This window comes from Aplysia californica, unplaced genomic scaffold (genome assembly GCF_000002075.1).
Source record: "Aplysia californica isolate F4 #8 unplaced genomic scaffold, AplCal3.0 scaffold00029, whole genome shotgun sequence".
In the NCBI taxonomy this organism is placed as follows: domain Eukaryota; kingdom Metazoa; phylum Mollusca; class Gastropoda; order Aplysiida; family Aplysiidae; genus Aplysia; species Aplysia californica.
This window is the reverse complement of record NW_004797299.1, coordinates 1,187,352-1,209,029: the sequence shown is the minus strand read 5'-3', so window position 1 is coordinate 1,209,029 and position 21,678 is coordinate 1,187,352. Positions and strand designations below refer to the sequence as shown.

At 38.9% G+C, this 21,678-nt stretch overlaps 2 protein-coding genes and 1 long non-coding RNA gene across 3 annotated transcripts in view; 2 read left to right on the top strand and 1 right to left on the bottom strand.

Annotated features, from left to right (window-relative positions):
- Nucleotides 1-3,939: 3,939 nt before the first annotated feature.
- On the top strand, nucleotides 3,940-10,702 carry LOC101864361. Its single transcript, XR_001185498.2, has 4 exons — nucleotides 3,940-4,132; nucleotides 7,523-7,567; nucleotides 9,320-9,426; nucleotides 10,381-10,702. It is a non-coding gene; the product is annotated as an uncharacterized LOC101864361 (long non-coding RNA).
- A 1,926-nt stretch (nucleotides 10,703-12,628) lies between these two features.
- LOC101864121 lies at nucleotides 12,629-19,198 on the bottom strand. Its single transcript, XM_013090912.2, has 7 exons — nucleotides 19,116-19,198; nucleotides 18,498-18,910; nucleotides 16,561-16,682; nucleotides 15,806-15,877; nucleotides 15,497-15,597; nucleotides 14,178-14,363; nucleotides 12,629-12,929 (listed from the first exon to the last, which is right to left on the bottom strand). The coding sequence occupies exons 2-7, from the start codon at nucleotides 18,908-18,910 to the stop codon at nucleotides 12,888-12,890; spliced, it is 936 nt and encodes a 311-aa protein (XP_012946366.1). The 5' UTR covers nucleotides 19,116-19,198; the 3' UTR covers nucleotides 12,629-12,887.
- Nucleotides 19,199-20,612: 1,414 nt separating this feature from the next.
- LOC100533408 (churchill) overlaps nucleotides 20,613-21,678 on the top strand; it is a 16,727-nt gene continuing 15,661 nt past the window's right edge. The window contains exon 1 of the mRNA XM_035973632.1: nucleotides 20,613-20,767. The gene's annotated coding sequence lies outside the window, so the exon portion shown is untranslated. The remainder of the gene's footprint in view (nucleotides 20,768-21,678) is intronic.

Below are 21,678 nucleotides of genomic sequence, written 5' to 3'. Positions count from 1 at the left end.
GGGGGGGGGAGTACAACTACAAGCGGTCCGGCTGTGGAACGTCGGTAGAGAGATATACAAACGCGACACGGTAACTTTTTCTCCCTGCTACTGATCAATTCTATTTCAATGATAATAGGCTTGATCTTGGCAGAGAGAGAGAGATCTGATCTACGTGATGAATTGCGCACTTGACTTAAATCAAACGTTGCCGTATGCTGATGATAGACTCTACACAGCAACATAACTTGTTTGTCAAACAATATATAATATTAGCTGGGCCCCCTTTCGATGAAAGGAATGATCGGTGCTTTAATATCAACTAAAAGTCATTGGCCTACTACTATATATACACTCTACTGGAATGAGGCAATAAATCTTGAGAGAGGAAAAAAATTAGAAGGTCAAGATCTATACTCTTAAAAACAAAATGCGCCCCGCGAAATATCGCTTCCGGAATTTTCTAAAATTACAGAGACAGAAGCGTCGGCCTACAAAAGCGATCGGCGAAATAAAGAAGTGCAGCTTTTTGCAGCAAAACTGTCTCAAAACTGAAAAAACCAAGGGCGCCATGATCTGGAGAATATTTTAAAGAATCTTTTGGCGAAAAGCGCATGTCGATCGATGCAGCCTTTAAAAAGCCTTTTGAATAGCAAAATTCGGCCACCACAAATAGATAATAGATTCATTATGATGATAGATGACACAGGCGTGCCTTTGAACGATCGGAATTCGCCCTTTTGCGCAGCGTGTGCGTGGTACAGTTCAGTGTATTTTCCAGGAATTTTCCTGCATTTCTTCGGTATCAAAGAAAGGAATATTATGCCTCTCGTTTGATACCAAATTCTACTTTGATTGAGACAGTCGAATAGACTGTACCCGTGGTTTTATGCACCCCGCATAATTTAGCCAAATTTGATTTTTTTTTTTTTCTTCCTAATTTCACATTTTTGGGTTCAGTTTGCATAATTTCAGAATTTTTCTTGCATAAAATGACGGGGACAAAATAGATTATAATTACTTGTACTTGCTCGGTGCCTGTAATTATCTACATAAAAACCTGATATTCAGAGAAATTCTGTCCCCGTCGTTTTATGTTTTATGCAAGAAAAATTCTGAAATTATGCAAAATGAGCCCAAAAATGTGAAATTATACGCGCTGGCTTCTGCTAATTTTAACAAAGGATGATAAAGGAAAGTAATCGGAAATTATGCAAAAAATGACCAAATTTTGCTAAATTATGAAGGGTGCATAAAACCCCGGGGACAGGAAATTGATGAAGGCCAGGCCCGATGACTGCGTTGAATCCGAGTTCCCCCTGTAATATGTCACGTGTGTTTGTGTGTGTCGTGTCGATAAAGAGCAAACCCAAGATGTAGATTTCTGATTCCAAGCACAGAAAAAGAAACCATAAACGGTTGGAATTCTTCTATAGTTCTTACTTTGTGCCACTATCATGAATCCAGAATTCAACACAAAAAGCGCGGAAGCTTTCCTTTCAAACATCTATCGTCCTTTAACCATCCTCCTTCCTGTTTAGTATTTGTTACTCTTTTGCAACACCTCTAATTTCTAATCTTTGATTGGCATTTATAAGACCTATTTCTGTTGCCTAATGCCGTAAAAAGCTGAGAGGGTGGTTGGCGGAAGCTCTGGTGTGGTTTGCTCCTTCTTTCCTATCAAACATCTATCGTCCTTATCTCCCCTTCTTCTTTATGTTTGTTACTCTCTTGTAACACCTCTAATCGTCTCGCGCTCATATGACCTTATGCAGTTGCGAGCGCCGTAAAACCTCTACTAAAACAAAAAAGCTGAGGGTGGTTGGCGTGGTTTGCTCCTTCCTTCCTATCAAACTCATCATTATAATTATATATATCTTCCTTATCTCTCCTTTTTTGTGCATGTTACTCTGTAACTCTTGTAACACCTCTTTTCTTCGGCGTTTGTATTTATACATGTATAATAATATACATGTATGACCTTATTGTGTTGCAAGTGCCGTAAAACTCTTACTAAGACTAGAAAAGTAAAAAGCTTACTAAAACTATACTAAACAGAAAAAGCGAGACTATCCAGTGGTATCGCCATGAAGGTTAAAATTGACTTACAGTATTTTATAAATAGATCTAAGACACGTCTATGAAATGGTAGGCTACTACCGGTACCCGGTGCATCACATTCGGGATTCCCACCTTCAACTTTTTCCAGGAATACACAAGAAGTGATCCACCGTAATCATGATTTGCATGCGCTTATTCCCGCTCAACAGCAAGCTCTATGCACTTTACAATCTACCCCAGCAGACCTTATTATATAGCTTTCTGAAACAATCTCAATACTCAATATTTTATGGGAAGCATAAAGTGCGAGCTACCATTTATAGGCGCTAAAACAATAACCACTGACATACTGACAAGATCATTTGCAGTCTATGGTTGGATACCCATTCCCGCCTGGATGGAGTGAGGGAAATTCATGAAAAGTGCCTTTCCCAAGGACACAACGTCGGGCCTGAGTCTCGAACCCCCGAACCCACAACCTTACGAGTCTGGTAGCGTAACCACTAGGCCACCGACACCATCATCATACAGTATTTATTTTGACTCTTTTTTGAATGGTAATTGCGTATCTTGAACTTACTACTAAGGAAGATGTCAGTGGAATACACAAACAGTTTTTACAAGCTGTTTATTTTACTGGAACATTTTTGGCAAGCTCAGTTTTTTTGGACCGGCGTCTGTGGGTGGAGTAGTGGTCATGCAGGCGGCTCGCTGTCGCACGCAGGTGAACCAAAAATCGTGTTGTTGTAGAGAATCTATGGGTGAAACGGTTCGTCGATTCCCGAAGGGGAGATACCTCTAGATCTATATTTTCGGAGTCACACGTCCGTGATAGGATAAATTAATGTTACAAATGTTTAAACTTTGCTTCAGCAACACACAGTAACATTGATAGTAACACTACATGTAGTAACAGCATCTATTGACAGTGGGCATGGTGACAAGCTGAAAGGCTTGAGCCCCCCCCCCCACAGACACACACACACAAGCATAGATAGATATCTACACCACCATCTCTATGTAGTAAACGAATGTTTCTTGATTAAACGAATTAAGTGAAAACGCTAATATAAATAAATGGTTGCTAGACATATACTATACTTTAGAATCTTCTGCCTCTAATTGCACGCACTGAACACCGCACTTATTATTGCTCGTTTATCCAACCATTGTTGTTGTCACCGCGTTGTCAAAACGATAGTTACTCTTGTTCTTAAAATAAAAGGTACAGGTATCTTATAAAGTAAAGTCAAGAATGTCACCTTCCCGTCACAATACCTGTCTACGATTCCTCTCTTAACGTTAATGCTACATTTGTACTCCTCAGACGAAGTAGGCCTATAGTACATGTATAAAGTAGGAGCAGAAATTCTTTTAATTTACAGTTTCGCTTGTTATTTACCAAGAGATTGCATTTTTGCATGGGCTAAGCTAAAATTTTACCAGTAAAAAGTGTCATTTGGGGAGAACGGTGATGTTGGCAATAGGTATGCAAAACGTGTGCGAGAAGCGGGATCCAATTTCCCGCAAAGGTCTTTTCTCCAAAGGCCACGTCAGGCCGACAAGGGGAGGAAAAAAACGTAGCACTCATGTGTATTACTGTGTAAACACTCTTGTATAGTACATGTATACTGTATAGCGTCAAATCACAGAATTCTAGGTAGGCAGGCGCAGAATCTATTTAATTATAACTGTTTAAATATGGACTACTGTTTTTCGAGACGTGATTCATAGTAGGTCTATTCCTCAGCAGAATGTAGGCCCTACTATTAAAAAACAAAACAACAACAACGAAATCTGCGATTGAAATCACTGTGTTTGCAGAGCTGTTCTGCGATATTATTATATTCTGTTAAACTCGAATAATTATTAAAACCGGAAGTGCCAAATGGGAAATGGGAAGCAATTCAGGCATGCCCTTGACGATCACACAAACTTAGACAGCGGAAACGAAAGTAGACTTCGTTCTTTAGTATTGGCTTTGCAGCACGAAAGAAATCAAACAGCTCTTGTCTTCGGCATGCTTCTATCTCTGATTTGACCAGGCGTCAAACGAAAACTTCTGAAACGTCTCATTTGAATTTGACGAGCAGTAAGTGGGCGTGGTAATTGGTTAGCTAGAACTTTTAGAATTCTAGATTCAGAGATGAGAGTCGAGAGACGAAGAGTGAGAGCACCTAGCCTACTCGTTAGTAGATCTACTGGTGTTGCTAGAGTGATATCGAGTCGATTTGACAGTGAAAGGATTTCACTTGTCACGTGTTTGGTATTGTAGTCTTGTGCAGTTTGTTTGTAGATAAATAATACGGGTCAGTCAAACCTCAGAAGAGAAATAGATCTACCACCACCCTTCTTTCTTTACGCCGCGGAGCATCATCATAGTCATAGATCTAGATCTAGATCTAGATCTATATGATTTAAAGTCATTATAAGTATAAGTCATTCATATAAAGCTGGCGGAACAGCGGGGCTGGCGGTTCAACAAGGTTCCTGTTTTATCTAGATTAGATCTAGCATCTCTGCGTTTGCCGGGAACCACGAATCGCGGCCGCTATTTTTGGCAAATTTTGGTCCGCGAATCGCAGCCGCGATTTTTGCCTTTTTCCCCCCCAAAAAATAGAAAAAAAGAAAGAAAATAGAAAAAAAACACCGCTTGGGAATAAAAAACAGAAAACCAAACCCCGGAGAATAAAAATCGAGAAACAAAAAAATGAAAGCATGCAAAAAAGCAAAAAATGAACCGAACCTCATTAACTTTACTTTTAGAAAGAAAAACTAGACAGTTCACTTTCACTTCCTCTTCACTTCGTGTCTTTCTCACATGTTGACACCACTTTGATTTGTAATTTTCAAAGAAATTTCGTGTAGAATGAGTAGCCTACCTTACATACTAGATGTATTGATGTATTGCTGGTTCCCTTTAATTTGTCCCTCTTTATTGTGTTTCAATTTTCCTTGTTATTGTTCTGATGTGTTCTTTTTTCTCTTTTTGATTTTTCAGTTTATATAGCGTATGTCATTTAATTTGATGTTGTTCCCATCTTTTTAAAAAATACAAATGTGTTATAAATGCTAGAGGGTGCGTGTCTCTACCAAACTAAATTCTGACACTGACAGACCCCTTGTTGTAGTGTAAGTAATATCCTGTACTTTTAAAAAAATTACACTCGTTTAGGGTTAAAACGGCCAATCTTCGGATATTTTATTTGTTAATTTTAGTGGTTGTTTGTGTGCTGTTCTAATTTGGATTTCATTCTGTTCTGATACCTTTATTTTTCACATTTTACGTCCTGTTTGGCTACAACTACAAATGATATTCTGGTTGCTTAAAACAGAACACAAGAAATTCTGGTGCTTTAGATTAAGTTACCTCTAACAACATGCTATATAATACATTTTCACAGAGAGTTGAAAGCTTGAAAATTAATGGCAACTTTTGGCCAAAAAATTGGCAACAAACGCAGATGCTAGTTTTATAGCCCCGACTGCCCAACGTCAAGGAACATATGATTCTGCTGTGACTGTGAGCAGTCTTTGAAAAGTTATTTTTTGTTGATTTATATAGATCTAGATCTAGACTAGTAGGCGGCTAATTGTTGGGCATTCTATGGATCCACAAAAAGCGCTGCGCCATCCGCCTATCTACAGAGAATGCACACCAGTTGATAGATTGTGACAGTTTTTAGTGCCAAAATTCTTCTCAGCACACTAAAAAACGTTAAAATAGAGCCGTAAAAATAGTCTAAAATGGATTTGGACCTATTAGATTCAGGTCCTATAAATTTACCAGTGGTCTTTTCGGAAGCATGCCAGTATGTCTCCCGCTCACCCCGCCTCGACTATGCCCTGCATGATGGAAGTTATCATCACAGACAGTGACACTCTCAAAAAGAGAGGATGAATGATTATTGATTGTATGGAATTGAACTTCATTTTTCAATTGTTTTAAATGAAAGAACATTCGTTTTTGAAATTTTACAGAGTAATTTGCTTTGATTTGCATACAAAAAGGAAGAAATACAATATATTGAACACCACCAGCTGAATTGACATTTTAGAGGGACTATCTCTACACCACCAATTTGAAAGTATAGAATAAAAAACTTAAGTTACCGTACAACTACAGTGTTAAAGTGCTGTAATTATGACTGTCATCAATACTCAAATACTTTTAAGGAAATAACAAAGTGATCTTATGAATGAGTGACAAAATGAGTGACAATTTTCACCCTGGCAACTCTGTCAGCTTTTTTACTCGACTTCCGTTTTTGTTTCCGATTGTATAAATTTCTATGGAGTTAGGCCAGGACCACTTCTCCTGAAGAGTGCCCTAGTTTGTGTTTTATCCACATGCTGTAATGAGCTGCTATAATTTTAGTGTTTTTACACCTTTTTTTTCTTCAAATAATTGGAATTTGGAAGTCTCTCTGATAAAAGATTTTAAGGAAGGATGTCTGGTCAAGGTCAATTGGGTTTACACTTTATGATGTTGTATGGCTCAATGTTACAGCCACAAGAACCAAGACGTGGCCTTAAGGGCATGAACAAGCATTTTATTAAAGATTCTAGTAGTAACATCACACATAATATTAAAGCTAAAGCAAAGGTTGCATTTTCAGACACAGCCACCAACAGGGTTTTAGCCAGGAGACAGCGTGCGAAGCCTAGCTCAACTGTCTGCAGTCTGCATATTGGGGTAGGACTATGTTTGACATGGTATACCCTGTTGGTAGTTTAGTTGGAAGGCGCTCTAGTAGGTCCTACTTCTTCCTTTTCTTCTTTTGTTTCTATCGGTCTTAATCTTTCTCTACACGTTACGCCAGTTGTTGTGTGGACATACATAAATTGCACAGTAACAGTACTTCGCTTGACTGAAAATCCAACATTACGCTTTCTTGGTAACTCACTGGCACTGGAATGTGTGTGTATCCTTCCTTAGTCCCCATCACACAACTAGGAATTTTGTCAGGAAAAGAGAGTTATTGCCAGTAATCAATAGGACCTTTGAAGCCGTCAGTGGGTTTTTTTAGGTTATTGATATTGGTTATTTATTAAGCGGTAAAGATAAGAGGCAAAAGAAAATCGTGAACAAAATCTAGTCCTTTTTGTGATTAAAAATTTCTTTTTTAAAAATATAGATATATAGGTGGATTTTTGTCCCCTTCGACACAATTCAGATGGCCAGTCCAGGCCAACCTGGGCAGAGAAGGATAATAACATTTTAGCAGAAAAACCGAGATACTCAATAAAAATGTCTCCTCACTGGGGAATCGAATACTTGGGTCTCCTGCATGCGACATCGAAGCGTTTCAGTGCTACGACACAGATGTCAGTCTTTTTGTGTTCAGTATGCTCAGCTTGTGAGACTGATGTCACTTATAATGTGCACGTTGACCTGGACCAATGCACAAGTGCGAAAATGCTTTCGTTAAAATACTGTTACCAACACACTTTATGATGTTCCTTTTGTTTTTTCTGACAGATTGAGACTCAAATAAGGCAGTGGAATGTCTTCGGCAGCCGCTAAGTATGCTCATTTTGAATTTTGAATTCTAGTGCAGTGATACTAATTTTCTTTTATACATGATATATATATTCTATGTGTGCAGTTTTGTCATGGACAATAAGAAATGAAAAACAAAGCTTTTGGATGTTTTACTTTGTGGTTGCAATGGTAATGATAATGTAAAATTAAGGAAAGCTTGCTACCTTTGAAGTCCACAAATTTGATAGATTCCAAGAATGGAGACCTCAGTACCAGTACCATGTATTTTTTCTGCCTTTAAAATTTTTTAAACAGATGTATATGTATAGATTCTATAGCACTGAACATCTTGTGAGGAAAAGCCAAGGCTTGTGAATTGATCTGCTGATCGGAAGTTTTTCAAACCTATGAAAAGCCATACTTCTGACAAAATATACTTGGTAATCAGCTACCATACAGTACAGGACTCTTTTGAGGTTTTAAAGTTAAAGAATAGAGGTCATTTAATTAACTCCCATGAATCAAACATGTCTTTCATTTCAGCCAGTTGTTAATAAAATATATGCCCACTCGGGGTCAAGTTAGAGGACTTGATGAAAGAAAAAGTTGTCCACAGATGCAGGCCTGCTAGAATCATGAACTTTGACTTTGGATGTTCAGAACTGTTTAGTAGAACAGTTTTTATACCCTTATTATATTTTCAGTGAGTTGAAATAAGTTCAGGCTAGCATGCATAAATGTACAAAATGTGCTATGTTCGAATTTCAGGCTATATCAAGTGAGAAAAACAAAGTTGGACAATTGGGTAAAATATCCCCTATGCCATGGCAACATGCTTGTTGGGTTCATTGTTGCTTGATTTTCAGATTTTGGTTTCTGACATGATTTTCTATTCGCCTGTGCTGAAAAAGCTGTCTTTCTTCAACTGAAGATGTCTTTCTACTTCTTTTGCTCTGCCATGGTACCCACTTTATACTACAACTTTCTTGACATAACTTTGCTGAACACAGACAAACTGTTGCACAATGTGTAACCTCTGTTGATGAAGAGGAAGTGCATGAATACATGTTGGCAATACTGGATGTGCTTTCATGTGACTCAGACTCCTCATATATGCTACTGACGTGTGCAGGGTAAATCTACCGCTGAACACTTGTATGATGTATCCAATGAAATAAACACATCCTTGGCTTACACTTTTTATTTTGGCGTATCATAGAGAGCTAGTTGACCTACACTCAGACTCTGCCACCTCGACTGTCTCTCTGTCACATTACGGGCATAATTTAGCATAAATAAATTATGAATAGAGTAGAGAAAAATGATCTTTCTACTAGACTAGTCTGGATTATACATTAGTGTCTTCTAACTGTTTGCATCCCACAGGCATGATGGAAGCCATGCATTAATTAAATAATAGGCGGGTTTAAATTTTTACTCTTGTGGGTGAAAAGTGGAAGAGGGTTATCATTCACTGGCATTGTGTATGTGTCCCAAAAAATCTAAATATCCACCTCAGATTGGACTGAGCCAAATTGGAAAATTTGAGTAAAGTAAAGTGCCTTTCCCAGGGACACAACATCGGACTGAGCTTAGCCTTGATCCCCCGAACCCGCAATCTGACAATATGAGTCTGGTCGCCCACTACAATAAATATTATGTCACTGATATTTGCTTTAAGGCTGGATTGTTTCTGTTACTGTCTTCTGTGGTAAGCTTGAAATTGAATTTCACATTTCTCTCTTCTCCTAAAATGACATAGATATAGATAGTTATAATGTCTGTCTCTTTCAGGGTGGTTGTGGTCTTGATGGAGAGTTTAGCAGGCACAGGACACAGGCTCTTCAGAACGCGACCAAAAACAGCTGAGAAATTGGAGTTTTTATATTTTGATCCGTTTGGTAAGTCTTTGTTTTAGATTTTATTTTAAGCCTGTGTGTTTTTTGTTTCCTGCTTTCTCTGTGGGTTGTGTCATGCAGGAGAATATTGTTGGTCTAGTCTCTCAAGAGCTTTGACATCCTTGAAAATTTTACCGGCTGCCAGCTGGATGCATAATGTTACTGCTAGAATTTGTAGTCCATGGTACTTTTCTGTCCCCGTGGTTTTAATTTTATGCAAAACAACTTGTGAAATTATGCAAACTGAGCCCAAAAATGTGAAATTATGCGATTCTGTTATTTTTAACAAAGAATGATAAAGGAAAATAATCCTAAATTAACTATTTTTAAAAAAAAAGATCAAATTTTGCTAAATTATGCGGGTTGCATAAAACCACGGGGACAGACTTTTACATGTTTAGTTTTAGTTGTGAAACACTGGTTCACTAGTAAACCATTTGTCTGTAGTGCTACAGCATAGCTTTTGATTATACTCTGGTAATCCTATCTCTAGAGATCCCAAACTCTGTAACATTTTATTTATGTACTGGAGGTGGAATAGAGATTTTTTTTTTGAATTGTTAAATTTTTGTTTAGAGCAGGGAGAAAGAAAATGTGTGTGTTTGCAATGTGCGTGCTAGACTCTACATTTATTTCTCAATCATTTAAGATTCTGTTTCGAAGGAATGTCCATAGATGAATGCATTTTGGTATTAGTAGTGACTGGTTATTGTTGTGACTGTATAATCAGGAAAAATGAAAGATTGAATGGAAAAACTGTTTTTAAAAAGAAATGGAAAGAAAGAAAAAAGGAGCCTTCATAAATCACAAGTAACACTTGAAATGGAGAATTTTATGAGTGGTAAGAAATGAATTAAACCTTTCAACATTCAAAGAGGCATTAAATCTTTACAATACAACACTCAAGTCATAGAGGTAATATGTTAATTAATTTTTTTCTTTTGTCTCTTTCTACAGTTCAGCAGAGAGTGCTCTACAAGGAAAAAAAGAGAGTGAAAACATTAAAGTCCAAATGAAATCTGTTGTGTGTCTTAGTGAGAAAATGAGTCATGTGAGAATGTTGCATTACTTTTAGTTCCTGTGTTCAGGGTGTACAGAGTCCTTCTAAGAAAATGTCTGAGAGCATGTGAGTGAAAGAAAGTGCAAGTTCTTATGTGTGTGGTTGTTCTATGGGACTGATGGCGGGAAAATGAGCTGATCTGTGTGCTGGGTATATTAGTCACAATAGATGAGACTGTCATGTATGAAATTATTAATAAATTTCTCACACTCACATTCACAAGATACTTTTTTTCCATTTTGTGGTTTGAATTTGAACAATGTGTTCCTATTTAATGATTATATGTGAGGCAGTGTGGTGGAATCAGGTGCTCGTCAAAATAATGAAATACACTTTTACTTTTATACTTTTTACGGTTATGTCCTTTAAAAACATTTCTGTGTGGGTTTCATTGAAAAACATTGACAAAGGCACAAAAATTGTACATGTGCAGTTTTTCCAAGGATACTCAAGCTTTGGAAGTCACCAAACTTTTGCGGCCATTTTCTCGCTAAGTTTACCTCTGACACCAAATGACCTCACTTCTTTCAATTACAAATATCTCGATTTGTATTCAAGATAGATGGGCATTTTTTAAAAAGTCAATAGCGAGAAAAATGTACAAACTTTAATATGATACAATTACTACATGTACACATGTCAAAAAATTGACAAGCACCTGATTCCACAACGTCGCAGCACATTAAAATTGTCATTTGTATGTCTGTTTAATTTTGATTTTAATTCTTGATGGTAGTTTTGTTCATGTGCACCCCCCTTTTAAATGAGTGGTTGGCATATGCTCTGGTGTGGTTTGTTCCTATCAAATATCTTTCGTCCTTATCAATTCTGTGTTTGTTACTCTCTAATCTTCACTACGGTACTTATTTAACCTTTAATTGTGTTGCAAGTGGCGTAAAATGCCTACTGAAACTGAAACTAAAAACCTCTTTTCAGACTTCTTTCTTTCTGTTCTTAGATTTATGGCAAGCTTCTGCATTATGTTGTCAGACGTAGCTAGCCTTTTATCAGAGTTCTCTAGTTGTGAAATCGAAAGTGGGATGTGTAGCCAGTAGCCTACTGCTATGTGTGACTGAGTAGGGGAGCAAAAGCATTCCGAACATGGACTGTCAGCAGAGAAAGGCTGACGTGTAATGGTCATTTTTTTCTCCAGGGTTACCAAACAGTGATAGGTTAGGCATAGATATATGTGAAGGGTTGTGTGCTGGTTTGTGGAACCAACCAAATGTTGTCGTATGCTGTGCTGTAAATTGCAAAGCAACTTGCTTGGCAAACAATACGTCATATACGAAACAGGTGTGCATTTGTATATACTGGTCTTTTTATACAACGTGCATTTCAGCACAGTCCAACGCTTTCTGCACTACCATTTCAATTTTTAACGTTAACCATAGTCTAGAGCACATTAGGTATGGCATCAAAGAAAAGAAAATGCCTCTCGTCTGAAACTAATACCTTCAGACTGTAGCATTACTGTTGTTAAGTTTTCAACAGTAGTCTAGGACATTATATTCGCTATAGCAGTGTGTAACGAGAGCAAAAATGGCTTTTGTTGTTTTTAACTAAATTGCTCTGTACTTGAGAGGTAAAAAAAAAATAATAAGGCGGAGGGCAGTGAAATTCTCAGTTAATATTTTGTTTTAGCAAAAGCAACTGAGTAAACTCAAAAGACAAGGAACGCCTGTTCCTGAAGTCATGATCATGATGAAACCCTGCTAAGATCTGGTCAGTCCTGATACGTGGATCTGGCATTTCACGCACACAACCCCCCCCCCAGCAAAATCTAGACAAGCCTCATCCTATTGATAAGGGCTGTGCCGAAGGAAGCAACCGATTATAAGCTTGTAAGCAAGCATTTTTGTGGGGGCGCCATTGGTTCGTTCCTTTCTTACATACAACATGACATGGTCAGAAATGTCCCCATTGTCATCAATTAAAAACTGGTCACATCCTGCTTTTAGCATAAACTCAGATTTAACAAACTTGAAGTTTGGGCCTGAAGATTTCGTTGTGAGTTTCACTTAAATTCAAAGGACCCCCCCCCCCCCCCCCACACACACACACACACACACATGAAAAAAACCCTAAATCTCAGAACTTTTCAGAAGCCAAGTACATGCACACGAAGCAACGCAAGTCATCCCAAGTTGTTGAAAGCAAAGTAAGATGGCTTTATTGTGGAGGCTTTCCCTTTCATGAGACCTTTTGCATCAATATTTTAACTTTAGAATCAGTCAAATAGTGACATTTAAGAAAAATGTTTAAAAAAAAATTAAATTGAAAAGAAATTAAAAAAAACCCCTGTAACTGTAAGTTTGTGTCCACCTCTTGCTCATAAAGTTCTGTTCATGAGCATCACAACAGGTTTGTGTAAGGAGCTTGAGAGAAGCGCTTTTTGTCCCAGTCAGAAATGTTTGGCATCAACGCTACTGCTCAACCTGCAACTCTGTAAGAAGAGAGGAATACAGTGAAATTGTCAATACATGTACAAGGATGACTGATGGGATCCGGTTCTTGTGACAAACATTGTGTTAGCAACGAGCATCTCACAATTTCCCAGAACAGATTCTGGGATTTTCCTGATAAAACCGAATATTTAAATTCTAATGGTACAAAGAAATTTTTGGCACCTTGCAATGTAACGGTACTGCTGTTTCATTGTGTTTCCTCATTTCTGACTTGTTTTTAACTGAACCCCTCCGCCTGCAACAGCCAAATCATGGTTCTAATTTGGGGGCTGTCCTTTTCCTTTGATTTTCTCAAAACAACACCACTGACCATTTTTTATTTAGGGGGTTGATGACGGTGTAGGAACTGGTTGTTTTTTTTATCAAGAGCATCGTTATGAAATCAGGTGCTCGTCAAAGTAATGAAAACGAAGAATCCGATGCTCCGCTCTTTGGAAATTTTTTATCGAATTTATTTTTTAGATAGGGGAGGGAGTTTAGCACCTTTTATGTCCACGTAACAACACATTTCTGAGTGGATTTTTTAAAACTGAAAATTGATTAAAAGCTCAAAAACGAGTAAATTTGCAGTTTTTAGGGCACTCAGGCTTTGGAAGTCGCTAAACCTTGTCTCTTGATATGAGAGAACCCCCAATTCCTTCTAATGCAATTATCTTGACTTCTATTCAAGATAGATGTGTATTTTTGTCATCAAAGGCAAGGCAAATGAACAAGCTTTTAAGAAGATCCCAATAACTTCATACGCCCACCAAAATTTATTTTTTAAAATGACGAGCGCTTGATTCCATTGTGTCATGATACACTCATAATACGCATGTATAGCCCCAATACAAAGGTCCCCTGTCCGTGGTGTCTCTTCAGCTCGTACACAGGGAATCTAAACGAAAAAGATATTACATGTTACTGTACATGTACTGTATTCAGCTGAAATGAACGTGAGAGGTCAAAGCAGCCTGTTTCCTATACATGTAATTATCTGGACGTGCTCGAGAAAAAAAATATTTCTTGTGCAAGAGAAAAAAAAAAGGATGACGTAATGTTGCTGGGATCAGAGAATATGGCAGAAGACGTAGGAATTTTCAGTAAGTTCTTGTACAACCTGGAGCTATTCAGCGAGCGGTTCAGTCATAGGAGGGGCTAACAATAACAAGAAATACTAAAACTCACAACTTATAACAACAGAGTTCAGTTTTACTAGATATCTATATATCATAACAAGATCTTGCCTTTCGAACACCGCTCCGTGGCAGGGTCTTTCTCCTTTCTTCCTTGAGCTCTTTTTTCCGTTCTTTCTGAAGCCTTTTGATGGCTTGCTCCTCGTCTTCCGTCATCCTCTTGGCATGGCGGCATTTCTTAGTGGCACGTGGTAGATCATCATTTTTGTCTCTTCTTCTCAAGCTTTGTTCTTTTTTCTGAGGACAGAAAGCTTATAATGGTATATCTATATATATGTATATATATATATATACCGTAGTATGGTATGGGTATACTGGCTATTTGGATGTTGAAAAGCTCTCCGATCCCCAGTTGAACTGAAAGGTCTGTCGTCCTTTTTTCCCCCTCTGAAGTTTCTCTCCATCTTTTTTATTTTTTCCCAACACTTAACGACCGTTATTGTGTCAGTGAACCTCTTGTAAACCAAACAAAAACCCCCCACTAAAACAATTGAACAGCTATCAGCTTTATCCAACGTCTTGGCTCCATTGGCTACATCAACATGCACAGTCACCACAGACATAAGATGTTGACTAGTACAGCCTTAACACTATGCTGCCTCAGAATTATAAAGTTCTCTGACATTTTTGCCGTTGTTTTGAGTTACTAATAAGACCATGTGGTCAGAAACCAAATGCTCTGTCTGCTCTATCAAAATCGTAAGATTATTCAGCGTCGTTATCAAAATATTAAAAGAATTGCATTAGAAAAAGCTTGACATGATGTGAAACTCCAAATCTTTGACGTCAAAATTCTCAAAACTAAGTATTGAGCAGATACAGGTATCTTTGTAATTCTGAGGTATCATAGAGTATCAACTATTGTCTGTTGTGACAGAACAGTGTCCATTGCTACTGGTATTCAATTTAGAATGGACGGTAAGCTTGATGGGAGACTGGGTTTAATGTAAATTGTGATATTAATGCTTACTTTGAGCTTGACTTCTCCCTTCTTTTTCTCCTTTACTTTGCTGTGATTTGTTTCTGGGGATTTTTTCAAGGGACTTATTTGATAAAACAACTGGAAAACTAGTTACTGCCACCAGAAGTTTGAAAAGTTTTGCTAAAGTTTTGGAGAAGAAATTTTACTGGGTAGACTATATAATATATGTATGTCACTTCAGTTGATATAATCCTGGACGACGATGCCAAAGTATGGATTCAAATCCGTATTCTATTCGCTCTTGAGTTTTGAGTTGCCTGGACAGAGTTTTCACAGTTTCCCACCCATTTGGCTCCTTCATATAAATCACAGCAAACACTGACTTGCCATAATTAGCAGCGTCAGGGAAAAAAAGGATGTTCACAAGCAATCTGAAACTGAAACAGACCTGCACCCTTGACAAAACTCTTGATGTGCTTCTCTCAGACTGTGCCTTTTTCCCCCATGCAATCAAAAGCTCGAGGAATTCTGTATCATTCATTGTCGATTCTGAAAAAGAGGAGGTAATAAGAGGGGGCTTGATACACTAGAGGCAACGATCCAAAATTATCCTAAAGTGCTAAAATAGGAAGAACGGGATTAGAAGAGATTAAGCAGCTCATTTACACATTTTATATCGATCAGAAAAAGTGAACAAAGCAATAATTCATACTACAAATACAAATGTTATGACGAATGAGTCAAGGCCCTCACTCACCTTCAATGCCTGTGTTTTTAATATCAGCAATCCCAGTTTTTGTTTGCACAGGGGTACCACTTGACTCTTGTTCTGTTGTGGAAAAAACAAACAGCAAAGGGTGTAATAAAAACTGTAACTGTACATGATTAATGGCCCCATCGACACATTGTATGTCATGTAGGAGGGGATGGGGGGGGGGGCTACTTCAACCTTGCCTGTCTGGGCGAGCTTGGGCTGAGACAGGTGTACAACTACAACATCCCAACAGACTGACCCCACATGGGAATCAAGCATAATATTTATTAATGTTTTTAATGTGTGATGGTGAAACGCCTAGTTGCTACTCAACAGATCCCAGTTCAAAGCTTGTTTCAGTCCATAAAATTTCATCTTGGAATAAATACATTTTAATAATACAACATCGTATTATGGATTGATGACTAAAGCAATTTTATTTACGTGAATCTGCAATTCATTTTCCATTTTAACTGAAAACATGTAGATCTATTTTTACATTCACTTTAGGTCCTACCTAATTAGCCAAATCCCACTTCATCACATCACATGATAGCATGAAAGAGAGCCCAATGCAGAACTTAAACTCTATCGTCTGTCATATGGAACACTGCTCACTTACTCACTGTTCACAAAGATTAAACAAAAAACAACAACAACAAATTTAAACAAATCCCAAAACACCGAGAAGGAATAAAAGAACCAATCAATATACATTGAAAGGACAAACGACAAGAAAATGCTTCATCTTTCTATACCAATCCAATACAGTATGTCGGGGAAGGCTTCATGCGGCGATCGCCCTTCCTGTAACGTTTGTAAGGAGTTCAAAACTAATGGAGTCGCCAAACCTGGGGCAAGAGATGGCGTTTGAGGCCTGCTGGAACAAGCAAGACAGGGAGGTTAGAAAAGACTGTAAAATTAATTATGGTGAAATGGCGAGTGCTATACCCCCCCCCTCCTTTTTTTTGTTGGAAAAACAAATCAATTCATTTAAGAGGCAGACAGGCATCCACTCTGCTTGTCAGGGCCTGCTGTGGATTGAGTTGGATGCCGTGTTCCAGCAGCCAGATGATCATCCTCCAAATCCTATTCAAAGATGTGACAGCAGCCTGTGCCCTTCGGATTTGGGACTTTATATTTCAGTGCCTGTTGCTCCCCTCTCTGTCAATTAAACTCTCGAGATAGCAGAAGGAGTCGACGTCTTCCTGAACATTTCCTTCTATTGTGATCAGAGCTCCCTTCGTTGTGTATTAATTATCCTTAAAAGACCTTTGACTTTCCTGGGTGGATCCTCAATTTAACAGGCTCTGACCAGCTGTTTAAAACTGAGGTCTTTGTTTGCATCTGTTTCCTAGATGTACGGCAGAAGTGCCAAGTCATCTGAAAAGTCCAGATCGTCCAACGGTATCCATGGGGTCCACTGTATGCCATTTTTGTGTCCCATCTGGTGGTTTCCCTCATCAGCCAATCGATTGCCAGGATGAAGAGGAAAGGTGATACATGTAGTTAACATCTCAGTCTCACACCGGTCTTGATGTCGAGCCTGTTGAAGACCTTACCTGGCATTGAGAGAAGAAAGATCCCTCTGTAGTTGCTGCAGTTGTTAAGATCCCCCTTTTTAAGAAGCTTCACGAGGTGCCCATCTTTCCAATCCTTTGGGAACTTGTTATCATTCCAGATCCTGGTAAACAGTCGGAGGAGGAGGTCTGCCGTCACATTGGCATCTCCATGATACATGATAGTGACATCCTTCCTTGGTACTCAATGGTACCGGTAGTTTGTCAATGACCCCCTGGAGCCGGCTGTAAAAGACATCCTTGACTTCACCCGAAGCATCATTTGTCAGGGTGTAGATCTGGACTATACATTCATGTCGATGCTCTTGCTCCTTTTAGTGAAGCAATAATGACCCTCTCCCCCAGTTGTTCCCACCCTTTTAGTGACTTCTGGGCATACATACTCAAAATGATTCCAACCCCTTCCGCATGGTGCTTGTCTTCCTTTCCAGAACACAATAGTATGTATTTGTTCCCCCAAGCAGAACTGCTTCTGTCCAGACTATTCAGGGGTTTTCGCTGACTCCTAGTATGTGCAGCCTGTATCTCTTTATCTTGTAACACTTGAGAACTCTTTCTTGTTTCATAAATGGTGCGAACATTCCACGACGCAGTCAGGAGAGACTTGTTTGACAGAGAAGGTTTTGGGACAGGAGAGTCCTTTCGGCTTTGTCCACTGTCCTTCATTGTTCCTGCTGATGCAGAAGCTCCTCTGTCTCCCAAGATAAAAAAAATAAATAGACACTTTTGTTCGTGCTTCTCTAACTTTCTGCTTTTACAGGGTCGGGTAGTTGGCCCTCCGAAAACTGGCACTTTTTGGGTGACCGGACCCACGCACCTTCAGTCGCCTCCTACGACACGTAGTATCACGGCAGGTGTATTCTTTGCTCCCTCAAAGGAAAACGATGGGGGGCCCCACCTGCAGGGGCGAGGATATATAATCAGTTACAAAAAGCGGTACGGCTATGATATTCAGTAGTTATTACAACAGGGGTGGGAAGGTACGTGTAAGTTATTTCTGGGAAAATTTGATGAGCACACAGAAAAATAGGACAATGAAATAAACACAAATTTGTCACCTTCAAGCACAATAACACAATTATTATTATTTGATTTGTCTGCCACTAGCGACTTACCGGTACTGGTTTGGACTGTAGAGTGGTAAAGATCCCACAAGACTCTTCATTGAAACTGGCGTTTCACAACTTCGAGAATGACACTCTGTGAGAGTAGAGTTCTGAGAGGAACATTCTAGAGTAAAAGGTGGTTTTTCTTGAGACATCGTAATTGTACATGAGCGTTCATTTGGACTGTGGGGTGACAAAAAGTTGGCATTTACATCTTTCTCAACACAGCACACGTCTGCACGCCGACATCTGGGACTATCATCAAGGTTGATAACTAGATCTGCCCTTGAAACGTTTTCATTCAGCAGTGATCCTTGTTTTTTTACAACCTCTTTGGTCTCTGTGTGGCCAGTGTTTTGGGGTATACTGTCTTCTAAAATAAATTCTTCGTTGCCACCTACTTGTTCTCTATAAGTCCCCATCTGAAATTATAAATAAAATGAATTTACAGTAGCTGAATATCCTTGTTTTGCGGTGAAACGAAACACTAATTGTGACACACACCTACTCAGATGTAAACTTTGAGACAGTCAAATACATGTATGTAGGCATTACAATAAAGCTTTACAATTTTCTGTCAATACAGAGCTTAGTTTATTAGGTTACGAACTTGATAAATACACCTACTTTCGATGTTAGACCCCGTGCACATTTGAAAAGTTTTCTTGTCTTCTCATAATATCCTCTCACCTTGGAGTACAGTAGTACTGCTAGAAGAAGAGAAGGAATGACAGGTTCACAAAAACAAACATTGCATTCTTTGAAGGCGCAAAATATGTGATTTTATTTCTTTGATAGGCCTGGTATCTGCTTATCATTGTTAGCTTTAGTAAGGTTTTAAGGCACTCGCAACTACATAATAAGGTCATATGAGCGCCAAAGGGTGGTTGTCAACAGAGAAGTCCAAACCGGGAATCAGGCTTACTCTGCTCACTTCTCTAGCCTCAACAGTACAGCACAAAGTCTGCTTCGACTAGATCTATCAAGGCACCCAGGAAATAACAGTTCACAAGAGACTGACTAACATACAAAAGAAGTAGAAGGAAAATGACGATAGATTCTAGTAAGGGTGAGGAAAGAAATTAAAGCAGCAGTTCACCGTACGTTGTTCCGTCATAGTATGAGCAGGACATTGATAAATCAGCCCATTTACAATTATACTGTGCATAAGAACATGTTAACAATATACTCCCCCCTTTGGGAATGGCATAAAGAAAACTTCAGTTAGTTGCACAGACCTGGGTTGTTGGGTTGGGTTGTTTTTTTTTGGGGGGGGGTGCTTATCATTGAGGGGGGGGGGGGGGTATAATAAGAGGATGAATCCCCACTTTGAACAATAATGTATGACCCTACTGTTGACTACAGTGTAATATCTAGCCTATAGCTCAAAGGCTTTCAACACTATAATTAAATCAATTACTTTTAATTGCGGAATTTGAACAGGCTGAATGTTCTAATCTAAAACTCCTCTTTCCAGAGTCACGTCAGAAACAGCATGGTATTATTACAAGTTTATTTTTACAGATCTAGATCTAGATCTAGAATCTATAGTAGGCCTATTAGTACATTGGCCACCTCTATTCTCACCCGGAGTGAGAATAGTGCAGGCGAGTCTTGTGGCTATTCTCACCCGGTGCGCGTTCACCAAATTTTGCGTTCACCCTAAACCATAGAATTCTACACTGTGAGGAAAAATTGTAGAATTCTATGCCGTGAACAAACGTTCCATTACAACTGTAGCCTACTAAAAGCGTACAATTTTGTCTGTGGGTAGTGGAGAGAGAGAAAGAGAAAGAGAGAGAGGAGTAGCGCGAGAATTTCCGGGCAAAACAAAATGGCGACCCGCGTAGTTCGGCTCGATTCGAAAAGTTAAATAGCCGTAGCATCTTTGTAGGCAACCAAATTTATTTACTTTTGTGTTTTAACATCATTTTTTAACTTTGTTTTGGTCAATTTGATCGTCCACACCGATAGACAGTATTCAGAAAGAGACAGAGAGAGAAAGAAGAGGGGAGGAGTTGATCTTGCGAGAACTTCCGGGGGGTGAGAATAGCCACTTTCTAGTACATTAGGGCTAGATCTAGATCTATATCTATATCTAGATTATCTAATCTAGACTAGACTATATATCTCTAGATCTAGGCCTAACTAACTTGGAGTCCTTACCTGTTGTTCGTCACTGTTTGGTCTCCCCAGAGATAATAGTAGTAGATCTACTTCTGGAGACATTGTGGGTTTCATTTCTACAATGGATTCCACCAAATGACGTAACACAGAAGGTATAAAGAGTCTCATGGCATATAATTAGGCTAGGCTATCGAGAAGTGTAGATCCAGCACAAGCCTTTCGAGCCGATAGCAATCAGCAAACGAGAATATTTTCCAGCCCCTGGCTGGCCCCTTGCCACGACTCAAAATGAAATGATACAGGTCTCGACTAAAGAAAATAGGCTACTTACAATAGTCGATAGATCTAGAATCTATACTTTTCCCGCTACGGGTAGATCTACACAGGCAAACAAATACATGTAATACATAATATAAAAAGAACCAATATTTAAAAAAAACGGCAGACACTAGGGCCTTAGATTTAGATACTCTAATTAGGCCTAAAAGCTAGTCTTGAGCTGTGGACTGTGGGTGGACCTTCGTGTTTTCACAAGTCACAAACGTAAAACTTTCACTTTCTGTATGCCAGGTCCATTTCAACAATGTTGTTAAAAAGATAGTTTTTTCCCCCACACATCACACTAAATGCACAGGAGTCTGTGGTGTAGCCATTGAGTTAGGCCTACGCTACCCCCTTTTACTTTTAAACCCAGAAGGCCTAGGCTAGGCTAGTGTACATCTATGGGTGTCGGGTGTAGCCGGAGATGTAGCCTAGCGGATAGGCGTTTCGGTTCGGTGTCGTTCGAATTCGATTTCCAGAGTGAAGAGAAATTCTTATCAGGTGGGCTATCAAGTAAGCATATCCTGATCCTTCTGCAGAGACATTGTATCCTTCTCAGCCCAGCCAGGCCTTGATTTGGACAGGCAGGATCGGATTGCCTTGATAGGGCATACAAACACCCTGGCCTGCATTAAATAATAATAATAGATAGCATTTGTATAGCGCATATCCCCGCTCAACAGCAGGCTCTATGCGCTTTACACTATATTATTACCCCAGCAGACCATAGAACACTCCGAAA